Genomic DNA, 26307 nt, shown 5'->3' on the forward strand with positions numbered 1-26307 from the left:
ATACCAAGGGTAATATGCACGTTTGGCATGAAAATATTCAACAGTAATAGTGCTGCCTCCATACCACCTCTGCTCATCCCCTCTCACAGGGACATCCAGTCCTGGTGTGAGCTTTCCCTGGTCAAGCACACGATCCGTCTCCTCCTGCACAGCCAGGGACACGGCCCTGCTACGGTACATAAGCTCCATCTGCTCATCTCCAGGCTCCTCCCCTCAATCCATCAGTTTCTTCACCTCCTATGGGTGTAACTCTCTCAATATGTACCTCTACCTCTCTGTCATTTGATAGATACAAACACATCTCAAATCCCCGTGTACAGTGTACAATCAACCCCACCTTAACACTGCCGAGCTCACCCTCACACCTCTTCCGCTGATGTGTCAGTGGCAGACTCTCTGAAGGGTGACCATTTCCCCCTGACATCTGACCCTGCCAAATTGCGCTCAGTCTGTCTAATTTCATATTACTCCAAATAGGTTTACAAGTTACTGCAGCTTTCTTATTATTATCTCAGAAGAAACACACTCCCATTCCAGTCAGTCTCCATGTCTCCCTCAACACAGCCTCTCCATGCTATTTAAATTAAGACCAAAGTTAACAAAGACTCCCTACTCTTTTTCCCAACCTACTATTTTCTACTGTTTTTCTGTATAGCTACCTGAACAGCTACCCTATCCAATGTTGTTTACTGCTGTTATAGAAACTGGATAATGGCCCTAGAAATTGAAAATTACAGAGGTACTTTCAAACTTGCTAAAATCCTTGCCTCTTCTTCTGCATCAATCATTGTGACATGACCCAGGGTTCCCTTTCCTTAGTAACTCGCTCTTTGGCTTTACATGCTGCCTTCTCCCACTTACAGATGGCCAGTCCTGGCATCATTCTTCTGCAAACAATTATAAACCCTGTTCTAGAGTCACTGTTTTTTTCAAAAGATGTTGTCAGTAGATAAGCTCTGATCTCGCTCTCCCCAGTCCTCTAGCACCATGTAGGACTAGCAGCACTGTTTGGGCAAGTACCCAACCTCATCAGAGGCTTTTACATACTTTTTCCTCTTATCTGAGCCTCTCAACATCCCAGAGAGGAACTCTTGGTCTTCTCATTTTATCAGTGAGGAAACCAAGTCACAGCAAGGATTAGGTGACTTTATGCAGTCAAGCAGATATTTAAATGCTAGAATCAAGACTCAAACTGGGAGCTTTACATCCGACCACAACTCCTTCCCCTACATGTTTCTGAGAGTAAACCTTGCTGTTAACCAAGCCCACACCTCTGGTTAAGCCTTACAGGGGATGCTGCAGGGCCCGTGGTAAACGTGTGCCTTGCCCCTTAGTCCACGCTACTGTTTTTACTCTATTTCCCACTCCGAGCATCAGGCCTTGACACACAAGTCTCACCCCTCTCCCAACCGCCTCAGGGATCACTGTATTGTTATTTAGTCACCAAGTCGTGACCGACTCTTTGCGACCCAGTGGACTGCAGCACGCCAGACCTCCCTATCCCTCCTCACCTCCTGGAGTCTACTTCTGCTGTATTATTCAAGTTTTTTATTCTGCCCTGAACAGTCTTGCCTCTTTTCCACTGATATCCCCTCTGTCAGGAGAAAGGAAGTAGTCTTCCTTTCTCACCCAGTGACTTATTCACTCACACTCTTTGGCTCAGAAACCACAGACTCAATCACAAATTCTGTAGAAGTGTGCATTATTTACGGCTTTGGGTCCATGTTCTCCATCTTTCCCCTCCCCTTCTCTGTTTGAAGCTATCCACTCTAGAGTGTAAGCCCCTGGCCCAGAAGGCTCTATTTAGCCAGCTGTGGGTACCACCCAGCACAAAGCTTTGCATTCAAAGGCACATAAACATCGAAGATTTTGATCTTTTATTTTTAAAAAATAAATAAATCACTCCTGCCCTTGATCTGAAATAATGACAGAAACCAGCTGCCAAAACCACTAAGGGCATTATTTACCTCAATTCAGAGTTTCTCAATAGGAATTAGCTTAAAAGAACTGTAAAGTGAAAGACAAGGGCACATTTGTTTACATGTAGTCTCAAAGGTATAAAACCAAAAACTGAGAAATTTGTTATTAGTTCCCCGTCAGCAGCAGTCCAGCACTACAGCATAGCGAGGTCACCCTGGGTAAGAGGATCCTAGTTCCCAGTATTCTCATGACAAGGGGAAGGTGACCAGCTATTCTGATTGCATACATGCTCTGGAAAAGCAACAGTCGGCTGCAAGTTACTTACTGGTTTATCCTTGATGGTGGGGCTTGACACACACAGGTACAGTTTCCCATCTTCCTCTAGGCAGGCGTCTATCAAAGCTTGTACCGAGCTCTCTTCCTGGAACAGCAGAAAGGCATAGCCTTGGGGAGACAAAAACAAAAGGGTGGGGGGAGGAATTAGTAAATTAAACTCCAAGTACCAACTAAAAACTCATCTATTGTTTCACTTTGGTAAGTTCTTACTAAAACCTAAGAACCTGAAGTGGGTCACAGGGAAGAAATAGTCCCTGAGACCCTCATGTGCCAGGCACTCTATTAGATACTCACAAATTTTACCTTGATTTCTAAAATGACTCAGGGAAGCAAGTTCAAGTCACATCTATGGAGTTTTCATTATATAGTTTGGTCAACTTTAACGAGGGTTGGACACAACTTAGTGACTCAACAAGAGGTTCACCACTGGCCTGAGCCACAGCCGCTCTTGAAACAAGCATCACCCGGCCTCCAATTTCCATAAAGCTCTAGGCTTGACACGTGCTTCAACCTGGATGTGTGCTGAAGACACTATGCTAACTGAAAGGAGCCAAGCACAAAATACTATATATTTTATGGAATGCCCAGTACAGGCAAATCTATAGAGACGAAAAGAGATTAGTGGTCTACCATCCAGGGCTGGGGGAGTGGAGGGAATAGATACTGTGTTTCTTCTGGGAATGATGAAAATCTGCTAAAATTGATTATGCTGGTGACTGCATAACTCTGTTAACATACTGGAAACCACTGAACCGTACGTTTTAAATGGGTGAACTGAGAATTATATCTCAACCAAAGTTGTCAAAAAAAACAAAAGAAGCTCAACAATAGGCTAGTGTTGTCTTTATATGTCATGTCTGATGGTGATGCTCTGTTTCTTCAAGGATATTCTCCTGCCTCACAGCTGAGTACATGATCTGCAAACACGGACATGAGCTGCAGGATGTCCATGGACATGCTGAGCTTTGTCCCATTCAGTAAGATTTACTGAGCAACTGTTACAAATGACACACAATCTACGGATTATGAGGAATAGTGAGAGAAACAGACTAAGTTCTAGCTGTCTGGAGACTTACATGGTAGAAGAAACAGACTTTAAAACAACTAACTACTTGCTACAAAGCTGAGGGAGATAAATGGAAATATAAAGTACTGTGGGAGCCCAGACAAGCAAGGAAGCTGACTTGAGAGAATCAGCAAAGACGTCCAAGAGGACAACAGGTGTTGAAGGGGCGAGCTCTGGGCACACGCTGCCTCACTGGCAGCTAAGCAAAGGTCCATCGTGAGTTAATCTAAGCTTGAGTTCAACTGTCTGACCTCTCTACAATCCCTTTAGCTTTGCTAAGTCTCTCAGCTGTCACCTCTACTCCCCGTCCTGCTAGTGACCTCAAAGGAAATCATCAGAAATAAGGCCCTCCCCTGGCACTCTGAGGGCCGGAAAGATGTAAGTGGTGAAGAAGGATAAGAACAACCACACTCAGAAGCTTCTCACACATCAGAGAGGCTCATCGCCTGGCCTAGACGCAAAGCTCTCTGGAGTCCTGAGCAGCATGTGATGACAGCGGCCGTGGACAATGAATAATGGGTGCTCTTTATCTTCTCCTCCAACTCCTCATCTACGATACAGAGCATCCAAGGAAACACAACAGGAGAAAGATCAACCATGAGGCAGCACACCAGGAGTGGCCAACACAACAGGCAGACGACAGGATGCAAGGGAAAGCACCAAGCCCACAGGAATGGGTATGGAGCCACAAGAATGAGACTGCCGGCATGGCAGGACCCAGAGTTGTTTCCTGGGCTTCGCTTCCAGGCTGGATGGGCTAAAGAATTCAGCAGGTGGCCAGGCAAGAACAATAGAACTTAACTGAAAAACCAGAAAGGATAATACATCATTTCTTCATACCCTCTCTCTTTTGGAAATAATATTAAATGATTACCAAGCCCCAGGGAATCTATTAAAAGTTCAGTGTTTTCATTTCATGTGAGAACATTAATTAAACTTGCCAAGGACAGTATTAAAGGTCAGTGGGTTAAAAAATGCAAAGATCACAGAGAGGAGGTCTCGGCACGTCTTCTCAAATCTCCTGCCTCACCAAGTTAAATCTTGGTGCAAATCTTCCATAAAGATCCTGAGAGGCATACTGAACATCCTGTTTTTGGAGAGGACCCTGTCTGCGCACAGTAAATGCATCAGGCACATCAAAAAGGCCTAGGGATGGACAGCTCAGTGCACTAGCTGAGCTAGCTCCTTGCCTCTGCAGGGCCATGGAGCTGGCTGCACCTTTCCTGTACATTGCTGCCTGCCTCCTACAATCTTCTGCATCACATCCCACACTGGGTTCAACTTGGGCATCAGAGGAAAGGGAGGGTATCACCCCATAGCAGCTGAGTAGCCACCACAAGAGTGCACAGATTTTTCACTCAGGCCTGTTTCACAGCCATAAATGTCAACACTGGTGGTGGACAGAGTAAAAACAACTGGGAATCACAAGTAAAAACCTGCTACAAATGTTATTACCAAGAAAAAGATCTACAACTTCTTTTCCTTTCCCAGAGAATATGCCATAATACTTTACCGATTTCTTCAGAATGGCTCTTTTACAACAAATGATCTCTACTCCCTGAAGCTGCTATTCTCAGTAATGCTACTCTCAGACATTCTCTTAGCACCACAGAGAAGGGGTGTAACTCAAGTGCAGCCAACCCTGCCTCCTACCCCAGGCCTTTCAACCAAAGTAAAATTCAGAGAAACCCCAACAAACCCATGAAAACAACTTTATGAGACATTCACCTACTAAAACACTTTCTGATATCTCAAGGTCAACCAAACCCAGGTGACAACAGAAGTCAGGGGATTAAAAAAAAACCAGGAAGGAAGAAAACTTCAAACACATTCCCCTTTTGATCTTCAGAAATTTGAGGTCAAAGCAAACAAAGCAGAAAAAGATGCCTTCAAGAATGATAAGGTCAACATGAGATGGAAATTAAATCAATGATTTACTGAAAGGCAAATTCCACATGGTACTGGAGACAGAGCTCTGGATTAGGGAGTCAGCACGCCTAGACTGGGGTCCTAGTCCTCACACTTACTAGCTGTGTAGTAATAATAGTAGTTAACATTTATTGAGCATCTGCTATGCACCAGGTGCTGTTTCTAAGTGCCTTATGTGTATTAACTTGTTTCATCTTCACAACACTCTGTGAGGCAAGCACTACTTTAAATTCTGTTTTACAGTTAAAGAAACTTGAAGAGGGACTTCTCTGGTGGTACAGTGGATAAGAATCTGCCTGCCAATGCAGAGGACACAGGTTTGATCCTTGGTCTGGGACGATTCCACATGCTGCTGAGCAGCTAAGCCCCTGTGCCACAAAGACTAAGCCCATGCTCTAGAGCCCTTGAAAGGTAACTACTGGAGCCTGAGTCCCACCACATACTGTGCTCCACAGCAAGAGAGGCCACTGCAATGAGAAGCCTCTGCGCCCTAATGAAGAGTAGCCCCCCAACAGCAACGAAGACCCAGAGCAACCGGAAAGAAAGAAAGGAAACCTGAAGAGTGATTAAGTGACTTGTTTGATGGTGACTGTTCCAATACCCAGTTAAGTGGTGAAATCATGGACTAGAATGCGAAAGTTTAGGAATCTTGTCTCTTTTATCTGTAAAATGAAGAAACTAGTTATTTGTCCTGATTATCTTACAGAGTCATCTCTGTAGATGACATATGTAAGGTGCTTTGAAAACTAGGATATTGTGCAAGTGTCAATTTTTCTTTTATTGCATCTTCAGTTATTTTTGTTATGTAAACTGTTCTAAATATTTATTTATTTTGGCTGTTCCGGTCTTAGCTATGGCCTGTGGGATCTAGTTCCCTAATCAGGGATTGAACCCGGTCCCCCTACATTGGGAGCAGGGAGTCCTAGCCACTGGACCACCAGGGAAGTAAGTCCCTGTGATATGTAAAATTAAACTGAGTCCTGCATACGGTCTCATTATAAAAATCAGAGTTCAAATGAATGAGATATACTCTCTTCTTTGCATTTGTAAGCATTTGGTGAATAAAGGGAAGTAATCTAAATACTAAAGGAAAACCTTAAAGGTTTTTGAATAACAGCTTGAATATTACCGTAAACAAACAATAAGGTAACTGAATATTTGCTTTCGTATATTATTAGCCAGTCTTATCAGGAGACAGAATGATCCAATATGGTACTATTTGTTGATTTTAATACAGTCTTTAAATAAAAGCCTATTATACCTAAAAATCAAACTCCTGAAACTGTCACAATGATGGCAGGTTCTTCTGTTAGTTTGGTTTGAAAGGTGTTAAGAAAAAAAAACTTGGCCTCAAAATTATAACTCCCTCCATCTTCCCGTGCCATCTGAGCCAGCCAAGAGATTATAGGATTATAAAATTCAAGTTTCAGAAATGGTGACCTTCTTACCCAAGTACCTATGAAGTGTGATGAGCTATGGGAGGCCCTCAACTCAGAGCCAGTCTGTGGGTGGAAATCTGGGCTCTGAGGAAGCAGTAGGAACTTCTGGCATGGTCACCATCCCCACCCTGGGTTATGGGCAGAACGGGTGGCAGGAAATGGCTTGCTTTCCCACTAGGGCCAAAGAGGCTGGGGGGGAAGAGGAGGACTGTGAGGGATTTGGGGACAAGCCTGAACTGACCAACGCGCTTCTCTGGGGAAACAGGTATGGCATGAGGGCAGGGACTTAAGGGGATAATTCCATTTGGTTTGGCCAGGCTTTTGAAGGATAAATTAAAATAAATTTCCCCCTTAACACCTGAGAACACATTACCACAATCTCCAAAATGTCCTTGGCTACCTTTCAAAAACAAAGCTTCCTAAGTTCCTGAATACATAATTTTTCATGTTACATTTTTTTATATTTGATCCCTAGCACAAGTAACAGTCACCACCAACTTTACCACCACAAACACCAGTTATTAAGTGCTTACAATACAGGATCTGCTTTGCTAAAAATAAACACTTTACCTCACAGTAATTCTGAAGTAAATACAGTTGTTGTTATTATTACCATTTTACAGATGAGGAAAACTGAAGCTCTGAGAGGTTATGGGATACCTCAGATTAAAACCTAGAGATTAAATTTGGGATTGAAACTTAGGTCAGCTTCCAGTGGCCTCATTCTTTACCCATTAACTTGTATTGTCTCACCTAAAAATGATGACATAAATATTTTAATACCATTAGCAAACAAGTACTTGCCTATTTATTATTTGTCACTTTTGTGACAGTGATCATTCGACAGTGGTTTAGTGGCAGGAAGTGGTCACCTGTGCTTTAGTCCTACAATTTAAGGTCTATGCAGATACATCCATCCTAGAGTGCACAAAAACTATATTAAGAAGAGCTTATAAAACCAAACAATCTCAGCTAAAAAAAAAAAAAAAAAAACTCTATTAAGAAGAGTTAAAACGATGAATTTCAAAATAATCAGAAGAAGTTTAGATTTAGGTCAATCAAATTTTCATATTTAGTAAAGACTTATCAGTTTTCAATGTATTTTTAGGTAACAGAATGAAGGCTCTTGAGGGAGTTAAACAGCAGATCTCAATAAATGAGATTTTAATAAAATGAACATCATCCTCACAGTAATCATCAACTTACACAAGAATCTTCAGTGGATGTTAAAACCATTGGGTAAGTTTGGGAGGAGATACAAGTTACTCATGCAATCTTAAGGTATCACATCAAAGATTAATTAGTATTTGCAAAGGGACAAAAAGGTTCTTTCACAAAGGAAGAACCTGGCCAACAACACCATAACCAAATGATCACACTGAGCGTCACCAACAACAGGGCCGACTGACCTTAATGTGCCTCTCGTATTATGTCCTTGGTGCAGCATGTCACCGCTAACAGTGTTTCCCCTGCATCTCATTATAAGGAAATAACCAATAATTCAAATTAAGTGATAGTCCACAGAGCATCCAACATAAGCCCACCAAAAGACACAAAAGACAAAAGGCCTAGGAAACTGTCTAAATTATAGAAGACTAAAGAGATATGACAACTAAATGTATGGCAACACTTTGACCGGATCTTGGATTTTTAAGGACTCCACCAGAAAATTACTAAAAAAAGAAAAAACTCTAAAGGACATGACTAAAACAATCTGGATACCTCTTGCTCTCAGAAGATATGGGCAAGTATTTAGAGGTGACAGTCTTAATGTCTACAATTTACTCTGAAACGATTCATCAAAAAACACAGGGGCTTTCCTGGTGGCTCAGTGGTAAAGAATCTGCTGGCCAGTGCAGGAGACATGGGTTTGATCCCTGATCCAGAAAGATTCCACATGTTGTGGAACAACTAAGCCCATGAGCCACAACTACTGAGCCTGTGCTCTAGAGCCCAGAAGCCACAACTACTGAAGCCTTTGCACCCTAAAGCCTGTGCTCCGTAAAGCCACTGCAACGAGAAGCCCGCACATGGCACCTGGAGAGCAGCCTCAGATCTCCGCAACCAGACAAAGCCCACACAGCAGGGAAGACCCAGAGAAGCCAAAAACAAACAAATAAATATAGGTGGATATACATACACAGGCTTCCCTGGTGGCTCAGCCAGTAAAGAATCTGCCTGCAATGCAGGAGACCCAGGTTTGATCCCTGGGTCAGGAAGATCCCCTGGAAATGGGAACGGCAACCCACTCTAGTATTCTTGACTGGAGAATTCTATGGACAGAGGAGCCTGGCAGGCTATAGCCCACGGGATTGCAAACTTGGACACAACTGAGCAACTAACACTTTCACATACATACACTTACACATACTGACATGAAAAAAGAAAAAGCAAATGAAGCAAAATGCTAACAACTTGTGAACCTAGAGGAAGGCTATATAGGCGTTCACTGTACTCTTATACTTTTTGTAGGCTTTTAAATTTTTCAAAATAAAAATTTGTGGAAAAAAACTAGAACCACAAGGTCCTTCTGGCAAAGAGGGTAATATACTCTCTCAATCTCTAAAGAAGTGTGTGATCTTTTGAAAGACCTAATATTTCTTAAAATCAACTAACATTCTTAGTGATTTATATGTTTAAGTTATCAACTACAATGGTTTGAAAACAATTCCAACTTGCACAGCTGTGCCCTGAGCTGCAGCTGCATTCAGAAAATGGTGACCGATCAGGGCGGGCCAGTTTCTGGTGACAGGAAATCAGTACCAGAAGGAAGGATCCAAGGTCTGGACAGAGAGAGAGCTCACACCCTGCACAGAACCCAGGCTCCCTGATTTCCTGTGACCTTCCTAGAGAGACCTGAAGGACACCTCTCCAGCCAGAGCTGTGTGAGTTCAGACGTTTTCTGGCACAGGGAGTCTGCTCCAAACATTCTCCCTGACCTTGGCTTTCAGGTCAGAGGACCTATTTGGTTTGCTTCAGGAGTCTTTGCCTTTGGATTCAATTCAACAGAACCAAAAATGTTTAGGAAGTTTCAAGGTAGGACACTAGGCACTAAAGCTATGAAGATAAATAAGCCAAGAAAGAAATCCTGCCCTGGAGAAACTCAACCTGTAAATAAGTGACTAAGGAACACAAGAAAATTGTTAAGATTGGGGTTATATCGAAGAAGACACTGAGGAGAAACAAATATAGCAGAGAGGCCCAAACATCAGGAAAGCCATACTGTAAAGGGCATATCCAGGCTGGACGATAATTGCTTTTCTAGGAAGGCAGGGCAGTCCAAGTTCAGGAAACAGCACAGGCCAAGACTTGGAAGGGTCAAAGGATTGACTTCTTTGGAAACCAGGGAATAGAGTTTATTAGTTAAGAGTATGTGATTGGGGGTGGCAGGTGAGAAAGGATGAAGCAGTTCATCATCCCTGCCTGCTGCCTGGAGAGCATGGTAGATCTCTGAAGTGGATTCCTTATTCATCCCCATCTTGCATGAGAACATCTGATCTCCAAGATGTACTGAACACTCACTATGCACCCTAGGCAATGCAGGGGAATTCTAGCATGAGCAAATCCTTGTACTCCAGAAATTTATAAACCAGTACATGAAGATCATGAAGAATAAGTATCAAGAAAACTCTAACCTAGGAACAATGCATTCAGGGTTCTTAGAAGTATTTTCTAAAATGTATTTTAAAAAGTTGGACTTCATAGAAGGAAGACAGATCTTTCAGTGAAGAAGACATGGAGGAAGAAACCAGGGAAGACTTTCTGTCGGTGGTAGCATAGGAGACAAGTCTTCCATGAAAAACTGGAGGAGGACATTCCAAGGGAAGGATTTAGCCTAATTAAGATGCAGAGATGGCTCAGCAGGTACTGCCCATGGATTCCTAAACACTTCCCTGAGATTTGGAACCAAACATAGTTCTTTGGCTATCTTTGCTACATAGAGCTGAGGGGAAAACATTTTGGTTCAAGCCTGTTTTGTGTTTTCTGTTACACTAGTAACCGTTGCTTGGTGGGCTTGCTGCTTGGCAGGAGGTGTGGAGGAAGGGGAGAGACGACAAGAAAAGTCTGATGGGTAGTGAACCACCTCAGAACTGGCAGTCTGCTTCCTGTGTTCTTAGTAAAGTCCTGCAGTCCAGGGCAGTGACCTGGGGCATTCGGGCTTAAAGTCTGTTGTGTTTACATAACCACACATTCCCTATATAAAGAGGTCCTTGTGAAGTCTGCCAAATCTGTCAGTTCTAGTCACAGTCAGTTCCAACAAGCACCTGACCAAGAAAACTGAGATCAGACTAGGGGTGTGGGAAGGAACTGGTCAAACTAGTTGGGCAGTTTTATTTTTACTGAGCAACATATTTTCAACTGGGGGAAGGACACTAATATTATTTAACCTCTATGAAACTGATGCATATGTACACTGTCTCATATAATCCTTTTAACAGTAATAAATAGTATTAATTCGGATGAGTAAACTGAGGTTCAGGGATTAAATAACTTGCTCAAGGTCATCTAGCTGGTAACTGCTGGTGCCCACGACTGAGTCCACAAATATCTAGTTCCTGCTCCACTGCTTGTTGTTCTGTCTCATTAGACAATTGGCAAATTCTCCACTGTAACCCAGGAGACACTTCCCTGCAGATGAAGCGCTAGTCCGACCCTGCTTGTACCCTGCCTGAACTTTGACAATCTAATTTCTCCTCCGTGCACTTTAACACTGCTCTGATGAGTTCTTAACGCTGCTGCCAAGAGGTTTTCTTGGTGTCACGGCTTCCCTTTCTCAAGATGAAGTCTATCCGTTCTATTTTGGAAGACAACCCAAGTCTGTGCTCTCAGCTTTCAAGATGTTTCCCGAGATCCTCCCAGTCAGCTTCCCATTCTGAACTCTTTCAAATGACACATCCTCTCTTGGGCTCGCTGGCTGACGGTCTTAGCCCTACCCCAACTCCTGTCAGCAAGTCCTGCGCCAAGCCACACCCTCTTCTAAAACATTCTCTCTGCCTCAGCCTACCAAATTTGCACCTGGCATTTGGGTTCCTACATTTCACTGTCTCCAAAACAAAGTTCTCATCGGACTTAACTCCGGCTTCTCCAAATTTAAAAAACATTGCCCCTTCCCAGCACCTCTGCCTGGGGATAGCACAACAGGTCCTGCTAAGACAGAGGGCACGGTGTCTCTGTTAGTCAGGTGGCTACTTGGCTTTGTTCCATGGTCTGTACATTCCTACTGCCTGTTTCTTTCTATACAGTCTCTCAAATTATTAATGTTTTAAAATCAAACACTAACTCTTACATCTGTAATACAACGCAAAAGAAAGAGGTATTTAATGGAACAGTTTAAACTGAGGGTGTGCTAGGCTGTTAAAAGCAACAATATAACTGCTCCATCTGTCAAAACAGGACAAAACAGAACAAAAAGCCCACTCCTGCTGCTCTGCAATTTCCATATTTTTTATAAGAAAATTAATCCTGAGAATGAAAATTCTATCAATTAAATATTAAAAAAGGGTTCATAATTTATCAAAGACTATGAGTTTTATAAGCCAGGAACTATGCTAAAAAAAAAAAAAAAAAAAAAGGCCAAGTATTACTCAAAAGCTTACAAACTGCAAAAGGTTAAGTACAGGCTAAAACTCCATTAGGTTCCCAACTTGATCAGTTTATGTAACTCAGAAGGTGGAAAAACTTGGAATCTGGGCCTAAAACAACACTGAATTATTTCCATCCAAGTTACGCTACAAGGAAAAAAAATGTGAAGTTTGAAAACTTTCCTTTCAAAAGCCAGATTTAGACAAACTGAAGGAAAAAGGAATGAGATGCTGTGAGTCCAGCCCACTGCAGCTTCACAATGACCTATTTTGCCCTTTTCAAGAAGAGCTCTCTTTCCTATTCCTTAAACAGCAGCTGCTTACCTAGTCAGCTCAAAGTCAATGTGAATCCTACGTGGCCGGGTTTATGCCAGGTTCACAAACTATGTTGGTATTGTGTAAACTTCCACGACTGCATGACCTTGGTCACAAGGACTAGCAGTTAAGTCGGCTTGACCAGTGTGGAGAAAATACACAATCAGCAGAAATGCCGCTTAGAAGTACATACTTTATCCAAAGTGGGCACGAGTCAGAGAGCAAGGCCCATGGGTCACTCTTGCATAAACATGCATGACTGTCACTGTTCCGTCTACCTGGTTGTGCACCTGAACTGCTGGGGCCGACGCTGGCTTTCGTGTGGGCTGAGGATGCCAGCACCACCGACGTCTCAACACAGTTTCAGAGCCATGTGGCCAACTGCCTGTCCAACATCTGCAGCTGGCTGCTGGCCTTGCCTTTGCCCCAGAGGTCTCTGCCAGCAGGGGTAGTGCAGCTGTGCTCACTGCCCAGAAGATGCCAACTCCTCTCCCTGGCCTCAGCCCCACCACAGGAGGTGAGACTGTTGGCAGCATGGGGAGCAGCTGCTTGGTACAGAACCAGGGGCAGAGGCTGAGGGTAGGCAGACTTTTTCTGTCGCTCCAGTAATAGCAACTTTGGATGTGGGCTATTCTCCCAAGAGGTGATGAGGGAGGTTATGAGAAACACATATACTGTCACAAAAGTTTGCTATGCCCAACCTAATCTTCCCACATGCACAGCACCATGCTCAAGGAAGCAGAACTATGCCATTTGCTTTGTTTTATTTTTTATTAAGCACTCAAGGATTCTACGGAGAAGGCAATGGCAACCCACTCCAGTACTCTTGCATGGAAAATCCCATGGACAGAGGAGCCTGGTGGGCTGCAGTCCATGGGGTCGCGAAGAGTCGGATACGACTGAGTGACTTCACTTTGACTTTTCACTTTCATGCATTGGAGAAGGAAATGGCAGCCCACTCCAGTGTTCTTGCCTGGAGAATCCCAGGGACGGGGGAGCCTGCTGGGCTGCCGTCTATGGGGTCACAGAGAGTCGGACATGACTGAAGCAACAGCAGCAGCAGCAGCAAGGATTCTAAGGTCATTACCATTAGGATGGCCTATGTCACAGCAAAGGGTTAAAAGATGAACTGAACTGATCAGATTCCCTCTCTCCGGACTCCAACTAGAAATATGAAATCAATTTGCCCCCTGGAAGCACAGAAAGGAGCACATATGCAGAGAAGAGCTGACTCATGATGATGCGGAACATTACAAGGAAGAATTAATAGTGCCTACTGTTCAAATCCCTGCAGCCTGCCACCCCCGAGCACAGTCTCCATGACACCTGGTTGTATCATGGCTCCTATTTTGGGGCTTTCCTTGTTCCTCATAACCATAACCTTAATTTGAAGGAGCACAAATGAACTCTCTGATCCTTGCAGTCAAAGACCTTGCCTACAGAGCAATGCACTCACGTGCAGAAACAGCGTGGCATCACCCAAGAGGCAGGATCTTCTGGTTAAGCTACAGCTAAAGGGCAGCTCAGACCTATAGCCTTCACCTAAACCAGCTCTTTGGAAATATCCTCAGCTAGTTAAGTGTGACCAACAGAAGAGAAGAACTCAGGAAAAAGCCAAGGATCACTTTCAGTTTTAAATAGCTATGAAAGCGTGACCATGGATCATATAGCTTAAGTTGCTAAGTTTTATATAAAATCCAGCCTTCCAAATAATAGCATAAGTTATCAGACTATATACTTTAGGTCTATTTACCCTTCCCACAAATTACACACCCTAGCAAAACAAAAACTACTTTTTTTGATAATTCACCAGGTGAAATAGTATATACTACTGGTCAGCCAGGTTCAAGTCTATCTAATAAGAGCTGTGTGCTCTTAGCAAAAGATACATCACGTCTTTGAGTCCCAGCTTAAAATAAAGGCTGGATTAGAATGAGATGCTCTTTAGGGCAGCTCTCACATCTGATGGACTCTGCTTCTCTCTGCACAAGTAATGAATTCATCATTCGCAAAGATAAAATCCACTCATTGAGCAAATATCTGAGGGCTAGCCACTGACGCAGGTGTGTAAGGTACTGAGTATAGAGCAGAGAACAAAATCCCTGGTCTTATCAAATTTACACTCCAAGGTGGAAAACAAAAAAACACATACAATTTTTTTTTCAGGTTGTGATAAGTATACCTTATCACAAGGAAAAATAAATAGTGAGGGTGGAAAATAAAAATAAAATGAGAGTGAGGACTAGACAGCAAGAGAAGAGAGGGGCTGCTATTTGAGATACGGAAGTCAGGAAAGATCTCTCTGTGAAGGTGACATTTCAGCAGAGTCTGTCTATGGGAAGAGAGGAGCAATCCATTTAGAAATCTGGGTCAAGACGGTTTCAGACAAAAGGAAGTTTCAGACAAAAGACTAAGACCCTGAGAAGACTTTGTGTACTTCAAGGAAGAGCAAAGGAGTCAGTGTGGCCAGAGAAGGTAAGGCAGAAAATGACTGGAGATGATGTCAAAAAATACCCAAGATTCAACAGACGAAGAGGACCCAAGAGGAAAAGGTTTAAACTTCAAGAGTCAGATCAATGTGCTTTCTGGCTTCTGTAGGGGTCCATTACATTCCAAACACATAGGCAAAAAGGTAAGTCCACAACTGCAATGTACCATTCATCTGACTTAAAACTAAGCAAAAAAATGTGCTGCAGATGTCCAAATTAGCATAAACTTCATAAAGAAAATTGGTTTGGTAAGCCATGTGATATCAAATCCGGAGTCATTAGGACTTTCATTTCTTTCAACTCTGGTTAAGCTTCTGCTTCAAATTTATCCTAAAGAAGAATCATACGAAAGGATATATTAACAGAAGCATTATTTATAATAGCCTACATGACCAACAAGCAAGTAAATTATGGTGTAATAATAGGTGAGGCAGCCACTTAAAAAATAAGAAAATTAAGCAGAAACATGGGAGGAAGGAGAATAAAAAACTGTAACTCTGCTATTATTATACTCCCACAAAAAAGATATATATGAATAAAGACTGGATGGAAACAAAAACGATGACAGTGGCTCTGCTAGGGAGGCAGAATTATTCTTTTTCCTTATAGAATAACACTTATTCACTGCAAAACAGATTGCTTTCTACTTCATTACAATACTAAGGCCTTGAATTAGGATAACAACAGAAATTACTATGATCCTGTACTTGACAAGAGAGCCACACGCATCTCTACTCCATGAAGGACTGCTCAGTAACCCTAGCGTATCTGCTGGTGCTGACTGTTGTTGCTCGAAGCTTCTTTCCTTTAGCTGCCATGGTCACAGACACAACGCCAGTCCTTCACTCCACTTCATCTCTATTGCCATGGCCTCTTTCTTTCTGGTTCCTGACAGAACTTACTCATGGCTTTTCACTTTCTTCTCCCTCCACTCTATAAACTTGACTCTCAAGAGATGTGTACCTGCAGCTTCAGACTCTTCCCAAACTCCCCAGCCACAATGTCAAGTGCCCGTGAGGAATTTCCTTTCAGATAAGATGTGAGGACATACCAAACTCTGCATGTTTTTAATCAGATCAACACCACACCAAACTGGTTTTCTCTCTGTTGACTGTCCTACATTCAACAGTGCCAATTCTCCCGTTCAGTGGGCCTATCATTTAACACGTGATGGTGAACAAATTACACTCTTCTGATTTCTTACTCTTTAACATGGGGCTAATAAGGGCGCCTATCTTGTGGAGTTTAAAATAAGATTAAGCACAGAAAATAGTAACCCACTCACTGCCTAGCTGACAACAAGTCCTTAATAAACATTTGCCATCCTAATTATCATTATTCTAGCCCCCAGAATAATTATCATTATCTTACCTCTTTTATCCCTGTCTAGCTTTTAAGACTCAGTTCTTGCACAGCCCCACCTGTGCCCCTGCCATGGAAGTGTGAAGTCTTAATCCCTGCAGCACGAGGGAAGTCCCCAGCCCATGATAATCTATTCCTCCTCTGGATGCCTAGGATTTTCTTTTACTCATTTGTCATTAACCATAAGTTGATCTGTATTTTCTTTAATAAAAATAACATCACTCATAAACCTACTGTATGCCAGGATGATTTTAAGTACTACACATGGATTCATCCATTTTAGTCCTCATCACAACTTTATGAAGTAGGTACTCATATTACCTCTCTTTTACAGGTGGTGCAACTAAGGAATAGAAAGGCTGAACATCATGCTTAAGGTCATACAACTAAGAGGTGGGGTAGCCCAGCAAGTCTAGTTCCCAAATTCATGGTCTTTACCATTACTTAATGTTTCACATCTGTGTTCTCACGTCTCCTCTGAAAAACTGCAGTCTTCTCAAAAACAAGAATGGTTTTTTCTCTAGATGCCCCACAAGGCCGGAGAGTATAGACTCTTCCACAGACAGACGGGCAACAAATATTAGATGGATTGATAATCTCAATGTTACCTGATCATCTGCACCGGGACGCAGGCCCTCTATCGCACTTATTCTGTTCTCTCACCATCCACTTGTAGTAACTATCTTCGAATTACCTTAGCAACCAAGCTACCTACATAGTGATGTTGATTAGCATTTTGTATGAATGCAGGGATTGGTTCATGTGCTAACATTTGGGAGAACCTCTCTTTCCAGCACTCACAATTTCAACTCTGTTATTTCAGAACTAAAAAGCATGAGGATGCAATGTCAGGAAAATTCCTCAATATTCTGATTAGCTGAATCTCTTTTCATCATCAAGAGCCAAATGCAGAAAACACAAAGCAAGACTTTGCTTTAGTTTTATCAGTAACTATTTGGAAGTATGTTAAATTGATATTTCTATTTGACCCAACTCCATTCTGTCTTTACCCCAAACACCACAGAAATGCCTTTATATCTACTCTCTCTGGGAGACTAGAACAATTGAGGGAAGGGAAAAAAACTGTATTTCTTTCCAAGGCTTTCTTCTGCATCATTTTCTCCTTCATCACAACATTCCAACCACACTTCCTTCATTTCTTCAAAGGAAATAAAGCCCTTTTCTCACTATTTCCCACATGGTATTCCTCTGGTTGAAAATAGCTTCCCTACACTTTCTAGCTAACTCCTCAATAATCAGTTCTACCTAATCCCTGTTTTCTCAAAGAAACTCTATATCCTCAGTCTCAACTGAAGTCCTCTTTTTAAAAGTCACTGCATTCTCCATTTTTCCTTCAGAGAACTATTGTAGTCTGTAACTGTGTTATTTTATGATTTCCCCCAGAGGACTCTAAAGTTCAGAAGGTCTGAGAACACATCATGAAGACACAATATGCCTTCCATGCTTTCTTCCTTCCATGTTCTCAGAGGTGCTCTGGAGAACACCAAGCAATGACCTGCTTGTGGCCCACACACAAACTGTTCCAAAGGGTTCTGCATATCCTCAAAGAGGTGATCAAATGCCTCAGTGGCTTTGTGCTATTGAGAACCCCAGTCTCCATCCCCTCTCACTCTGCTGGCCCAACAACACTTAAGAGAACAGCTGACGTATGTGGTCGCTGATTCTTTACATAGATATTAAGCTCTCCATAGTTCAATGAAATGGCCATGGTTTGACAAACTGTACTCCAAATCTGTACAGGCATACCTGCTGGATACACGAATGATTCTGTTTATTTCACTAGGCACACATGTTCTAAGAAAAAAACAGAAGGACTTCATAGTGTATGGTTCTTATTTTCCTCTTATGTACACATAAGCCTAAAGCATAAAGCCAAAGAAACTGTGCCTAATGGCCAAGCTGCAGGGACCTAAGAAAAGTATAACTGACAAGAGGAGTATTACCAAAAAAGCACTGACCTGAATCAAAACCCGAGGAATTCAAAGAAAAGCAGAAACAGCACGAGGGGGCATTATTAACAAGGCACAAAACAGTTTGGAATAAACTACTTAGGTGTCCCCAGTGTTCAAAGCAATGGGCATGGAATCTCAAAGTTACTTCAACCTTGGACTAACACCAAATTTCTTTAGGTCCTTCCAAAATAGGTCAACCTTCAGACTTTGGCTGAGAGCAAAACACAACAGGAGCCAAAAGTTTAATAATTATTTCTCCTCCTTGACCCCAAAATCACCAGAGAGGCAAGCTGCTCTCTGAGGATGCAAGCCTGAGGACCAAAGCCAGGGGATCCAGATCCTCTGCTTGGCCTGGCTCTCACTAGTCCATCTCAACACTTAACCTCAGTCGTGAAATAAGGGCAACCTCTCTAATGTCCTACAATTCTGTTATTGTGCTGTTAAACAGGAAGGGCACCCAAACCATGGAGAGTTCACAGAGCTGCTGAGCTCTATACTGCTCATACCAACCCAAATGTTTTCTCTTTAACTCTCAGAGACAAATTTAAGCAGGGTGTTGCGGAGATGACACATGTACCAAAAAGGCAGACAAGAATAATGGTGGTCCATTATGCATAAAATATGAGTAGAGATGTGAAAATATTTAGTTTGGAAAAGAGAAGAGAAGACTTGAAGGGAACTGATAGTCCTTGATGCACCCAAAAACATGTCACAACAATGACTTACTCTGTTTTACTTTATTGGACACGACTGACCAATGGGTAAAGACTGTATGACCATATATATGCTTATTTTCACTGTTACTTTTACAGTGATCATCTCCAACAGAAGAACAAAATTTAATACTCAGTTATGTCTACATAGACTTCCTCTGAAATAAATGCCTCCTTTGTCACTGGATGTCTCAGAAGGTAAACAATTCTCTGGGCTACAGAAGTCAATAAACTTTCTGCAAAGAGATCTGAGGGCCACATAGAGTCTCTATTACCTATTCTTCTCTGTGTATGTGTTTTTACAACACTTAAAAACATAAAAACCATCCTGAGCTCACAGGCGAAACAAAGAGAGTTTGTTGACTCATGTTCTACAGGTGTGCTGCTCAATAAATATGAGTCACACATGTAATTTAAAATTTTCCAATATCTACATTTACAAAGCTAAAAATTAGAAACAGGTGAAGTTAATTTTAATATATTTTAATCCAATATATCAAAAAAACTATCATTGTAACATGTAAACAAAATTACTAATGAAATCCTTTACCTTTTTAAAAAATAAGTCTTTGAAATTCAGTGTAGAGAAACAAGAGAGATGACCTTTCAACCAATACTGAATTCTAATGATTCAAATCAATAAGGAAAAAAAGGAACTGTCAATAAATGACAGCTGGGACAGCAGGCATACTACCTGGAAAAACAAAGGTGGATCTTTTCTTGTTCCTTACTCCATTATCAATCCCAGACAGAAATGAAATGTCAATGAAATAAAGTAAAATAATAAATTCAAAATGCCAGAAACGATGCTATTTTAACCATTCAGATTGGCAAACATTGAAAGAGCCATATCTTCAGACTGTCAACAGAACAAATTTTCACAAATTAGGTACTACCAGTCCATGAGGTTGCTAAAAATTGGACATGACTGAGCGACTTCACTTTCACTTTTCACTTTCATGCATTAGAGAAGGAAATGGCAACCCACTCCAGTGTTCTTGCCTGGAGAATCCCAGGGATGGGAGAGCCTGGTGGGCTGCCGTCTATGGGGTCGCACAGAGTCGGACACGACTGAAGTGACTCGGCAGCAGCAGCAGTGGAATATAAATGTATATGATTTGTTAAGTGAAGCTTGGCAGTATGTATAAACATGTACCTCACTTTTGCAAATTCACCCTAAGATGTCATTAGAAAAAAGCAAAAAAATAAAGCCACAAGGATATTCACTGAAGCAGCATCCATGAGAAAAAACAACTGAAAGCAACTTAAATGTCCTCAATTTAGTTCAGTTCAGTCACTCAGTCGTGTCCGACTCTTTGTGACCCCATGAATCGCAGCACGCCAGGCCTCCCTGTCCATCACCAACTCCCGGAGCTTGCTCAAACTCATGTCCGTCGAGCTGGTGATGCCATCAGCCATCTCATCCTCTGTCGTCCCCTTCTCCTCCTGCCCCCAATCCCTCCCAGCATCAGAGTCTTTTCCAATGAGTCAACTCTTCGCATGAGGTGGCCAAAGTATTAGAATTTCAGCTTTAGCAGTCGGACACGACTGAGCGACTGATCTGATCTTCCAATGAACACCCAGGACTGATCTCCTCTAGAAGGGACTGGTTGGATCTCCTTGCAGTCCAAGGGACTCTCAAGAGTCTTCTCCAACACCACAGTTCAAAAGCATCAATTCTTCGGCACTCAGCTTTCTTCACAGTCCAACTCTCACATCCACACATGACCACTGGAAAAACCATAGCCTTGACTAGACGGACCTTTGTTGGCAAAGTAATGTCTCTGCTTTTCAATATGCTATCTAGGTTGGTCTTAACTTTCCTTCCAATGAGTAAGCGTCTTTCAATTTCATGGCTGCATTCACCATCTGCAGTGATTTTGGAGCCCAGAAAAATAAAGTCTGACACTGTTTCCACTGTTTGCCCATCTATTTCCCATGAAGTGCTGGGACCAGAAGCCATGATCTTAGTTTTCTGAATGTTGAGCTTTAAGCCAACTTTTTCACTCTCCTCTTTCAATAGGACTGACTAAATAAAACAAGGTCATTAAGGATAATGTAAATTTCTTATAGAAAGATGTTGACATTGCTGGGGGGAAATGAAGGTTATTAAATATTAGCATATATACTGTGATCCCAATTATGTAAAATTTTAAATTTCATATAAATGTATGTATTCATAAAGAGATATAAGAAAGATATTTAATAAAATGTATACATTTAATAAAATGATCATCTCTGACAGAGGTATATTTGGGTTAATTTTATTTGGACATGATCATAGATGTGCTTATTTTCATTTTTATTTTTCACAATGATCATTCTGCACCTTTTATCCCAGAATCATTTTTATAACCTTCTCAGAATGATTTTTTTTCAACTAGCACTCGTAAAAATATCTCTTACACATGTCTAAAGCACAATAGTGTTGGTTGTTTATAAGATGTGTTTGAAATTTAATTTTAAGAATAAATACATACTCAGTCTCAGGGAGGCAGAGGGAAGGTATCTTTTATACATGTCATTTTATAGAGTGTATCACACGCACCACAGCATGGTGGAGACATTCTTTCCCTAAAATGACAGCTGCCTTCATTCACATGTGCAACTAGTACTCTCAGGAACATCTTTTTATACATGTGACTTTACAGAGTGTATTACATGCAGCGCAGTGAGATGAACTCATTCATTCACTGAAATACCAGGATTCTGACTCAACGAACCATTAAGCATTGTTAAAAACATGTTTTAAATATTTCTTTAGTGTCAATATATGCACCACAAAGTGAATACATTCCTTCACTGAAATAATCAGCATGATGATTTTTATCTTTTTAGACTAATATAAAACTTATTTTTAATTTTAAAAAATTACTGGAGAGGATTAACAGAAGAAAGTTAAAAGCAAATAACCTTATATTTAGTGAATAAATTATTTTCATAGAAATACAGTGGGGAGAAGTACAGGTGACAAATCTAATAAAGCAGAGATAAAAGGAAGCCTCCTGCCATTTCTAGGCTAAGCTATAATTCAATTCCTGTACAAGGCACAGGAAGGACAGGTATTTAGACTCCATCTTCTTGCGGTGAGTACTGTTACACAATAACACACATCAAAGCCCAATTCCTTAGAGATGAAGGACATCCTTGAAACATGCAGACCATAACACAAGAAGAAAACTTTCTCTGTAGCTCAAAACACTCTTCAGTATAAATGTTGGAACATACCCAGAATTAATACCATCAGAAAAGTTACCTAGATTCCACAAAACGATAAACTAAAGTGATATATTTTTCATGCCCTCATAAACCATCAAAAAAGCCTACCAAAAGTAAGGAAAGCAAGGTCATGGAAAGGGAAGCAAGGTCATGCTACTTTGCCCTCCACCCATCACCAGGCTAAGTCACTTAAGACACAGTCATGGATAAAGGTAATTGGACATAATGTCAGTCTTCTGTCACTAGCTGTTCCAAGTTTGGGGTTTTATAAGATCTATAAAACTACAGGGCTAGGGCTACAAATAAAATTTTATTCAAAATAATCTTCTCCATTGTTGACAATCCTCAAAACCCTAGATCTTTTCTTCCAATTAATGAAAAGTTAGCCAAGGCTCCTTCACAGCAGACTCACAGGATCTCATTGTCAATAAAAGTAGATGCCCTGAAACAATCAGTACGCTCCTGGGGGAACAGTCTCCAAGACAATCAACATTAAAATGATTTCTTATTGGGGGGAAAAGTCAAAAGCTATTTCCAGAGTTAAAATGATGCATTTTATTGAACTATCACGCTAGTTCTCCAACCGGCGAACAGTGCAGACATTTTAAGCGCATTACCTTTAGGAGGAAAATACGACTTGCTTTCAGCTTTGTGAGGCCAGTCTACCACAAGAGGTCCAAACCTGCGAAAGCTGGCAGTGATCTCATCTACAAAACAGAGAAGGAATGTTAGCAGAAGAGAAAAACATACTGCAGACAGAATAGCATCAAACATATCTTTTTATTTGAAAATGTTTTTTGAGAGCTGTTTTCTAAAGCATTCTTTACAGAAGTCAAATTTATTAAGTGAAATACCACTGTTGGCGGTACATTTGGTTATCTACTATCAACCATGCAGAACGTGTTTCAAACTATAATTCACTTCCCTTCACTTTCACTAAGCCTGATATAAAGAATCTGGAAGAAAAAAAAATCTGACATTAGCAAAGGTGACTACTCTGTCAAACAAAAAGGGGACTGTAAAGATAGGAATGTTCTCTGTTTTTAGAAAAAAAAGGCAAAATACACAAAATATTTAAAATACATTTCTACTTATGTGAAGTAATCTGAGATTATTAATCTCAGATTATTATTATTGATATAAGATTCTTTTAGAAATAGATACTATTCTTCTGGTGAGGAGCAGGGACAATAAGTGACTTAAGGGTAAGAAAAAACTAAAAGCCAATGGCCTCTTTCTCTTACACGTATCTACCACACATCCTATAAAGAAAACATTTCAAAAGTTATAGCTTAACAGACTTATCTTTACCTTCTGACTTTTGATTCAAAGCAGAAGGTTGTAACAGAGGTCCTAATCAGTTTTAAGCTGCCACTCTCTCAGGACAGGGAAGCCTGGTGTGCTGCAGTCCATGGGGTCGCAATGAGTCAGACACGACTGAGCGACTAAACAACAGCCATGACCAAAAACTTTGTCTTAAAGAAAAATCCAAGGGGTTTTTCATTAACAGGTATCTCTATAGATGAGATTAACACTAGTCAAAGAATAGTTTAGAGAAAAACGAGCCCTCAGCTGTGTATAACTTCAAAGCAGTAAGCCTAAAGTAAAACCATTTCTCTCATTATGAAAAAAAGAAAATCATGATAAATTAAGAGAAATGTTATAGCTTGAATAACACTGGCAAAACAATTGTTTTAACAATATTTTTAAAGCAGATCCAAAGGCTACTAGAACTAGAGTTGCTTTCTTCCCTTGAGTTAACTCTGTCACAATTCTATTTCATTCTTCTATTCAACAAATATTTACTGACAACCTATGTGTTGACCAGCTTTAGGCACTAGTGAAACTCACTTTTGGATTGCTAGTATCTCAAACATATTATTAAGAAATATTCTCATTAGCCTCAATTCTTTCAAAGGCAAGAGGGGTTATTTCATTAACAGGTATCTACATTAAAATATGAAATGGTATGGTGTGATGCATAGGAACAAAGTTCTGGAATCAGATGGATTTTGATTCCAACCGCACCACTAGTTACATAACTATCTCTCTCTGATCCTTAGTTTCCTCATCTACAAAATGGAGTTGGCAGGAGATGACTTAGAGGAGAGCTGTGGAGTTCAAACGAGATAATATAAAGCACTTAGCACACAATGGGCTTACTGGAAGAGTTTCGTAAATATTAGCTCTCATTATCATTTAAAAATGTGACCCAAAATTAATAACAAGGAAATGAGAAGCTGTTTGGAGACTGCCATGTCTGAAGAGCAGACCAGAGGTGCACAATCTCTTTCTTTTCCATCTACTGAGCATCCTCATCTCCTGACACTAAGACATGAAAGTCCTAAAGCTGTCTTCGAGAGGAGAGGTAGGGTCAGATCACACGAGTAATAACTCTGGCCTTCATTAAGCCATTAGTGAGTGCATGGTACCTTCATCGATATCAGGAGGAAGGCCTCCAACAAACACCTTTCTAGAGTAGCGCTCTACTCGCTCCCCGTTCTGACAGCGAGTGGGAGAACTTAAGCCAGATGACAAAGACTGATCGCCGTGACTGTCGTCCAGGAAGGCATCTTCAAAGGGAAAGAGAGAAGATCGACCTGAAACAAATGCGGGAGTTTCTATGGTTAAAAGTAGTTTCCTAGACAACACGTGTTTTATTAGGAGCCAAAGCACAGAATGAAGCATTCCAAAAAATACATCCTAAACTGTGGGTTTTTTTTTTAAGTATTTATTTATCTGGCTGTGCTGGGCATGCAGGTTCTTTGATCTTTAGTTGCAGCATGTGGAATCTAGTTCCCTAACCAGGGATCGAACCCAGGCCCCCTGCATTGGGAGTGCAGAGTCTTAGCCACTGGACCACCAGGGAAGTCCCAAACACTGATTTTTTTCAATAGAATAAGCAACTGCAGATTACCATGTCTAGACAAGTTTATAGCATCAATTTAAAAAAAAAAAAAAAACTTTTTTATTTTGTATTGAGGTACGGCCGCTTAACAATGTAGTGATAGTTTCGGGTGAACAACCAAGGGATTCAGCCATACATATGTGTGTATCCATTCTCGCCCACACCCTACCCCCCTCCCATCTAGGCTGCTACACAGCATTGACCAGAGTTCCATGTACAGCATCATTTTTTGTGTAAAGGTATGTACAGCACAGAAGTGACCGGATGGATACTAAGCAAGAAGCATAAAAAACCGCAGCTGTTTTTTGCTGCTAAAAAATATCACTACATTTTACTCATACAGCCCCTATCTCTGCTGCTAAGAGTATTCAGCAATCACTTTCCCTTTACCCAGGCATTTCTTAAAGGGAAGAATAAGATAAATCTTTATTCACAGATTTTGATTGCTCTTTATGGTAACCTCAGAGGCTCAGTTCTAAAGACTGGCCCTGATAGGCGGGGGGATAGTAAACTGATGACAGAAGCTGAGAGCAGGACTAAAAATGATCAATTTGTCCCCGCCATTTCAAGTTACTCCCATTTGGAAATGAACATCTACAATAATAAAAGATGGGACAAGTGAATGAAAACATATAAATTAAGATGTGGATATACAGATGTAGATGTGGTTGTGACTAAGCTGTATTTTATATCATTCAAAAAAATGATTTCCATTGTTAATTCTATAGTCTGAGAAGCAAAGGCCCCTACCCTCTCCACATGCGATTAGGAAGATGCCAGAAGTTAAAATTTGTTAATAAATACAACACAATAGTGCCATCTGGCATTACAAAATAAAATTTAAGTTTAAAAAATATATGTATTTTTTCCAGTTTGAGTCAGTGAGTTCCTGGTAAAACTTTCCATTAGGTTCTACTCTAAAAATGAATTATCTTGAACTTTCTAACTTTTGAAAATGAGAAAAACTCCCCTCTAAAATAAATTCATACACTTTTCAAAAAAAGGACACTGTCTTTCTCATTTAGTCTCTCCACTCTATATTTCCCTGAGACCTAG

At 41.1% G+C, this 26307-nt stretch overlaps 1 protein-coding gene and 1 non-coding gene across 10 annotated transcripts in view; both read right to left on the reverse strand.

The window, feature by feature from the left end:
- The window catches only part of CPEB3 (cytoplasmic polyadenylation element binding protein 3), a 200977-nt gene that overhangs the window by 52553 nt on the left and 122117 nt on the right, over positions 1 to 26307 (reverse strand). For all 9 annotated transcript variants that reach the window (XM_070780479.1, XM_070780480.1, XM_070780477.1 and 6 more), the window contains 3 exons: positions 24776 to 24943; positions 22961 to 23050; positions 2246 to 2364 (listed from right to left, as the gene is read on the reverse strand). In XM_070780479.1, coding sequence (XP_070636580.1) covers positions 2246 to 2364; positions 22961 to 23050; positions 24776 to 24943 — 377 coding nt within the window. The remainder of the gene's footprint in view (positions 1 to 2245; positions 2365 to 22960; positions 23051 to 24775; positions 24944 to 26307) is intronic.
- Positions 25140 to 25212, reverse strand: TRNAG-CCC (transfer RNA glycine (anticodon CCC)). The gene has a single exon. It is a non-coding gene; the product is annotated as a tRNA-Gly (tRNA).

This window comes from Bos indicus, chromosome 26 (genome assembly GCF_029378745.1).
Source record: "Bos indicus isolate NIAB-ARS_2022 breed Sahiwal x Tharparkar chromosome 26, NIAB-ARS_B.indTharparkar_mat_pri_1.0, whole genome shotgun sequence".
Taxonomy (NCBI): Eukaryota; Metazoa; Chordata; class Mammalia; order Artiodactyla; family Bovidae; genus Bos; species Bos indicus.